Genomic DNA, 7,578 nt, shown 5'->3' with positions numbered 1-7,578 from the left:
CAAAATAGTGACTGTGATTTTTTTTCATGTTGTGTAAATTATATTTAGATTAAAAATCAAAGCTTAAAAAAATATGTTTAAATATATATTTTACAGACGCCTTACACAATTGCACCATTCCAAAAAAAATAAAAAATAAAATAATAATAATTAGAATAATAATTAGAATAATAAACAAAAAAGTTGAAAAAAAAATGAAACTACCTGATTGGGCAGCCGTAGTAATGTCAGTCTTTTTTTTTTTAATATTACTTATTGCTTTAATTGAAAAAAAAATTCTGTCTTGGGTGTAAGTTATGATTTGGATACAAGTGCAGTGTTCACACTGTCCGTTCTTGTTTTCAGTTCAGCGTTTTTTGAGTCTTTTTTTTTTTTTAGATATAAAAATTTTGGATAATAAAATCAGTCATCAACATCTATCTCCACGTCCTCCTCGTCTTCTGAGCACTCTTTGCTGGTGTGCTGGTCTGTGAGGGGGGATGAAGGGGACAGCTGAAGGTGGCTGGCCAGGACATTTTGGGGGGACCTGGACCTGGTCTGAGACCTGGACAACCCCTCTGTCTCCTCCAGTTCTGAGATTGTCAGCACAGCCTCCACTGTGGAGGGGCTCATTTTTTTGGCTGACTCCACATCTGCTTTCATCTCCTCCAGGTCTCTTTTGAGCTTTGCTCTTCGGTTTTGGAACCAGGTGATGACCTGAGCATTGGTCAGTCCCAATTGCTGAGCGATTTGGTCTCTGTCTGCGGGGGATAAATATTTCTGGTATAAAAAGCGTTTTTCCAGCTCGTAGATCTGATGGTTGGTAAAAGCTGTTCTGGATTTTCTCCTCTTTTTTGGAGTCTGTCTCTGTCCAAATATTGTCATCCCATCTCGTCCTGGAAGGAGAACATTTTGCATCAGTATTTCGTCTATTTATAAGGAATAATTTCAGGGCATTAGTTACAATGTAACCAGTTAGTGTAAATATTTACAAATACCATTTTATAGAATAGAATCTGTTACATAGTGACCCTGCTATAGGGACAATGGTAAATATTCTAGAGGAACATTATTGAAACAACATTTGTGCAAACTTTGCAAAATCACATCATTTTAACCTAAGTTTTAGTTTTCTGTTTACGTATCTTTTTTTTTTTTTTTTTTTTTAATCTATCTATCATCTTTTTATCCATATATTTATTTGGCTATCTATTTATTTCTCCATCATCCACACATCCATTCCAACTATTTATCTATCCCCCATTTTTATCCATATATCCATTTGTCTATTTATCTATCCTATATCCATATAGCCACACATCTATCTATCTCCTATCTATCTATCTATCTATCTATCTATCTATCTATCTATCTATCTATCTATCTATCTATCTATGCATCCCACTTCTATTTATCCACAGATCTATCTGCTTATCTATTTTCTTTGTCTATCTATCTACCCCATATCTATTTATCCACATTTCTTTCTAGATGTCCCATACCTATTTATCCAAATATCTATCTTTCTAGTCTATCCAACTCATATTTATTTATCCACATTTCTGTCTCTCTATCCCATATCTATAGGAAAAAAATGAACAGGTCAGCACTCTAAAAATAGAAAAAAATAAAGGAATTTTATTAGTCCAAGGTGCCCTATCTATTTATCCTCATATCTATCTATCTATCTATCTATCTATCTATCCATCCATCATGTATCTATCTATCTATCTATCTATCTATCTATTTATCAATCAATCATCCACCTATCTATCTATCTATCTATCTCAAATTTATCTATTTATCTATCTATCCACAGATAAGCACTAGCTTCTTACCTTCAGCAGCTTGCAGGACACTGACTTCCAGCCCTTTGAAGGTCTTGCTGGCCAGTTCCTCCAGGGCACATAGAGGTGATGTCTGGGAGAGCAGTGCCCTGCTGGACAGGGGTATCCCTGCAGGAGGGGGCTTCTCAGAAGTGGACAGTAGATGAGCTGTCCCACAGATGGTGTAACTTCTCCTGACTGAGGGCTTATTCAGGATGTCCTCAATGCTGAATGGAGTCAGGGGCTTGTTAGAATTTGCAGGAGGTGGTAAGTGGTCCAAGGCATTTCTCCTTCTCTCTTCCACCGAAGATGGTTTGGCTTCTTCCTTGGAGGTCATTATTTTTTTGGGAGAACTTCACCAGGAAGACTCGAGCGTCTGTACAAAAAGTTCTCTCCCAGCCAGTAGTCCAATGTCTTTCTCCTTGCTGTCTTCTTAAAGGCTTTGCAAAGGCAAGGTTAAAATGAATTTAAAAAGGGAGGAGGGGGGGAAGGAGGAGATAAGGATTCCACAATCCTGATGAGGACTTTTTCCACTATTGTCCAAGAACCTCAGTGGCTTGCTTCTTATAATCTGGCTGCTTCCTTTCAGTGTGAATTCAGACTACTTCCAACTAAATTCATCCTTCAAGCCGAGAGAGAGGAGAAAGCAGAGAGACTGATACATTGACTATGGCTAACAAGTTATTGTTGATTGGGATGTAATCAATTATCTCCAATGGCATGTCTCTGGCTCTCTGGTTGCCTCTCCCTACCTAATGCAGGGTCTTCAGGCTGGGAGCTCCATTAATTACCAGGCAAGGCTGGAGGTGGAGCCCAGCTGAATTATAATGCCTAATACACTTGTCACTTCTCCCCCCCTTCCTTTTCACCCCCACCCCTACCATTTTGTTTGGCCATATATATTTTTAAATTACATTACACACACTACACCCAGCCTTTATTGAATCAGGATAATACTATCCCAACGAAAAAGAAAAAAAAAGACTAAAAAATATCCAATTTTTTTTTTTTTTTATCTATTCCTTTCTTCTTTTGAGATGATTCCACCGCTCAAAAACAAAGGGAATGATCACGGATGACAGGTAAGGAGAGAAGGTTTATTCCATTTATTCCATGTATTCTATCTATTCCATTGTGTTTAGGGGGCTTTCTGGTGGGCTTTGTGTGTTATTTGCTGCTTTTCGTTGTATTCGACTCGGGAGCAGCTTGTGTTTATTTCTATTCGGAAATCAAAGTGTTAAACATCTATGAAATCTTGTAAATGTATCAATTTTACTCAGATTTATTATTTGAATTTTTTTTTAAAATGTATTTTACTTATTATTTTTATAGATTTATTTAGATTCTATATAATAGATTTTGCTTGGCTGTTATTTTTTTAAATATTTTTTTTATTTTTTTGATATATTTTGCTTCTTAGTACTGTAGTTATTGCAGTTATTATTTTGATATATTTATTTTATAATATATTTTGCTTCTTTGTTGGCATTGTAGTCATTGCTGTTATTATTTTTATATATATTTTTTAATTTTTTAGTTAATATATTTTGACTGGCTGTTGTTATTTTTATATATTTATTTATTTTATATACATTGCTTCTTTCTTTCTTTGTATTGTAGTCATTGCTGTTATTTTTTATATATTTATTCCTGTTGTTTTTTTTAATCTATTTTTATTTTTTATATATTTTACTTCTTGATATTGTAGTCATGGCTTGTTATTATTTTTATATATTATTTTTATTTATTTTTATGTATTTTGTTACTTTATTTGCTGATAGTGTATTTATGGTTTGTTATTATTTTTATATGTTTCTTATTTTTTCTAAAAATGTATATATTTTTTAGATGATAAAATCCTAGATACATATATATAGGGGACTCCTAGACTCATAGACATGGAATATCTAGATAAATGATGATGCTTTTTATGACTTGAACCCCAGACAGACAAGGTCTCTATGAGGGGATACAATGATGGGGATCGGTTCTGGGCACCCAGAGACTCGTAATTCCACCTCTGAAAATATGGGATCTTCTGGATGTTCTCGTATATCTTATAGCATAAAATGCCCGATATTATGTATGGGCTGAAGGCCTGGGAATTGGAAATGTATCAAAGATGTCAGAGGTTCACTGTTATCTTTTATGTTTGTATAAATATAGAACAGAAGCTGATACATTTATAGAAGGGATATCCAGAATAATATCACAGATAATAGGGGATAATCTCTGTGTAGTAATAAAGAGCCATAATGTGGGTGGGGGGTTATTTATATGGTGGGGATGGGGGATAAAAGCTTATCATTGTGTAAAGATTATTGCAAATTATCTATCTATCTATCTATCTATCTATCTATCTATCTATCTATCTATCTATCTATTATCTTCTCCTGTATCAATGCTTACATAAATGACTTTGTTTGTATATAAAGCCATACATATAGATACATACATACATAGATAGATGTATAGATAGATACATAAAGATACATAGATAGATAGATGTATAGATACATAGGTAGAGAGAGAGAGAGAGAGATAGATAGATAGACAGATAGATAATCTTCGTTTATTTTTCTATGGACTCATTAACCTTTAATGATTTATAGTGGATCAAATCCTCTGACTCCATCTCTTAAAGGGCCTGTCCCCTATTTTCTGGGGTTGCAGTGTGTGAGGTTGTATCTACATCTTCCTCTATAGTAGATGAATACTCATCCTGGTATTACTGATGTGGGATATATACTGCATGGTGTGTATGATCTTATATCTGTTGTCAATTACTTATTTTCTATTACATACATACATACATACATACATACATACATACATTAAGGGATTATCTTATCTTATCCTATCTTATTATATACAATGTATATACACAGTTTGGTTTTCACAAACTCTTCTCAGCAGGAACAATAAAAACTGCGGTTATTTGAGGTTGAAAGTAGTTTCCTATGTGAGGTTTTTATAGATTGTGTGATGTTATGTTTTAGGGGAAAAACCTATATTTATTATTTTTATCTGTGTATAGTTTTCTTAGCTGTTTTTATATTATATCTAGATATTTTTTATAATGTTCTAGATATAATATTGAATACAATTTTTTATTATGTATCTCTTATCTAGCTATAGTTTACTTATCTGTATCAATATCTATCTATCTATCTATCTATCTCCTATCTATCTATCTATCTATCTATCTATCTATCTATCTATCTATCTATCTATCCATCCATCCATCCATCCATCCATCCATCCATCCATCCATCCATCCATCCATCCATCCATCCATCCATCCATCCATCCATCTATCTCTCCTCTTCTATAGCCTACACTACAATAAGGGATCATTACTGCTCTATCACCATTGAGAATTCATCAGTGGTCACGTGGGATGATCTCACCAATGAGCTGCTTGCATTTCTCCACAGCATTAAACACGGGGACAAACAAACTTTGTATCTAAAAAGCCAAAGACATCTCAGGAGAGACAGGTTACCTAATACCCCAGAGAGGTGGTCATGTATTATTATTATTATCATCATCATCATCAATATTATTATTATTAATCTCTTATTATTATTATTATTATTATTATTATTATTATTATTATATATTTCCTATTACACAGGTGCAGTCACATAGAGAAGAGGACACTGAGGACAGGAGCAGAATATCAGGTAATTCAGGTATCATTATAGTGCAGGAGAGGTCACCTATAGAAATCCTGTAATATCACCTATAGAGTAATAACTGTATAGAAGTATTAGCTCATTCACACTCACAATTCATAATGGATATCAGACATAACAGATCATAAATAATATTTTGTTTTATTCCTTATACTGTAATTAAAAAAGTTACAAAAATTGTCATAACAACCCAAATTCACTTCTCATTTCTCAAATGTAGCTTTACAAAAAGTAACACTGAACTTTAGGCATCAAAGACACTTTTTGTCTGATACACTGTCATATAGCAAAACTTTTATCTATCTATCTATCTATCTATCTATCTATCTATCTATCTCCTATCTATCTATCTATCTATCTATCTATCTATCTATCTATCATCTATCTATTTTCTATCTATCTATCTATCTATCTATCTATCTATCTATCTCCTATCTATCTATCTATCTATCTATCTCCTATCTATCTATCTATCTATCTATCTATCTATCTATCTATCTATCATCTATCTATTTCCTATCTATCTATCTATCTATCTATCTATCTATCTATCTATCTATCTCCTATCTATCTATCTATCTATCTATCTATCTATCTATCTATCTATCTATCATCTATCTATCCATCATCTATCTATTTCCTATCTATCTATCTATCTATCTATCTATCTATCTATCTATCTATCATCTATCTATCTATCTATCTATCTATCTATCTATCTCCTATCTATCTATTTATCTATCTATCATCTATCTATCTATCTATCTATCTATCTATTATCTATCTATCTATCTATCTATCTATCTATCTCCTATCTATCTATCTATCTATCTATCTATCTATCTATCTATCTATCTATCTCCTATCTATCTATCTATCTATCTATCTATCTATCATCTATCTATCATCTATCTATTTCCTATCTATCTATCTATCTATCTATCTATCTATCTATCTATCTATCTATCTATCGATCTATCTATCTTCCTCTGTCTACTTATATTTCTATCCACCTATCTGTTCCATAGCTATTAAATACATACAAAAATAAAGTAACATACACAGATACTACATTATATTACATTATACACCTATACAGGCAGATTCTGCCATAATAACAAGCAAACCAATTGTCACTAATCATCTTTCCATCCCCTAGTGACAATTGCATAATCTGGGTTCAGCTGGATGCTTGTAGATTGTAAGCTCTTGTGAGCAGGGCCCTCACTTCTATTGTTTGGTATGTTCATTACTTTGTTACAATGTAATATCTGATATTGTCTGTATTGTCCCATTGATTTGTAAAGTGCTGCAGAATATATTGACTCCATATAAATACATTATTATTATTATTATTATTATTATTATTATTATTATTATTATTATTATTATTATTATGCAATTGGTGACATTTTTGGGCACCGGTCTGACATCCATAGTAAATAGAAGTTTTATGTCTGATGGCAGGGAAACCTCCAGTATCACAACTGATGCCAGAGACAATCTCATAGATAACAGAACTGGTCTACGCCGGATTGATGGACATATATGAACCCAGTCAGTTTATGAAATTTGTGGACTCAAATATGTCCGGCCCTCATGTGTCTGCGATGGCAGTAAAAAAATACTGAAGGTAGAATTATAATAAATCTGATTTTATGGGGTCAGTTTTGTCTGCTGACAGTTTTGGCATTAGATGTCTCTTTGAGCCAAGGAGAAATACTATCTAAAAATGCACAATATACTCTATCTATCTATCTATCTATCTATCTATCTATCTATCTATCTATCTCCTATCTATCTATCTATCTATCTCCTATCTATCTATCTATCTATCTATCTCCTATCTATCTATCTATCTATCTATCTATCTATCTATCTATCTATCGCTCTCCTATCTATCTATCTATCTATCTATCTATCTATCTAGCTATATATTAACTATCTATACATCTATCTATCTATCTATCTATCTATACATCTATCTATACATCTATCTAATATCTATCTATCTATCTATCTATCTATCTATCTATCTATCTATCTATACATTTATCTAATATCTATCTATCTAA

General features: G+C 32.7%; 1 protein-coding gene across 1 annotated transcript; it reads right to left on the bottom strand.

The window, feature by feature from the left end:
• Positions 1-211: 211 nt before the first annotated feature.
• Positions 212-2,528, bottom strand: LBX1 (ladybird homeobox 1). Its single transcript, XM_075288052.1, has 2 exons — positions 1,818-2,528; positions 212-875 (listed from the first exon to the last, which is right to left on the bottom strand). Exons 1-2 carry the CDS (start codon positions 2,140-2,142, stop codon positions 403-405), a joined length of 798 nt encoding a protein of 265 aa, XP_075144153.1. The 5' UTR covers positions 2,143-2,528; the 3' UTR covers positions 212-402.
• Between the last annotated feature and the right edge of the window lie 5,050 nt (positions 2,529-7,578).

The sequence above is a fragment of the Leptodactylus fuscus genome, chromosome 10 (assembly GCF_031893055.1).
Source record: "Leptodactylus fuscus isolate aLepFus1 chromosome 10, aLepFus1.hap2, whole genome shotgun sequence".
Lineage (NCBI taxonomy): Eukaryota > Metazoa > Chordata > Amphibia > Anura > Leptodactylidae > Leptodactylus > Leptodactylus fuscus.
The sequence above is the reverse complement of the archived record's forward strand: the minus strand, read 5'-3'. Positions and strand labels throughout refer to the sequence as shown.

Bases quoted from the DNA above. Each gene is read 5' to 3' on its own strand.
- LBX1 (XM_075288052.1), bottom strand. From the start codon at position 2,142: ATGACCTCCAAGGAAGAAGCCAAACCATCTTCGGTGGAAGAGAGAAGG. The intron at 876-1,817 runs GTAAGAAGCTAG...TTCTCCTTCCAG, and splicing joins TGTCCTGCAAGCTGCTGAAG to GACGAGATGGGATGACAATA.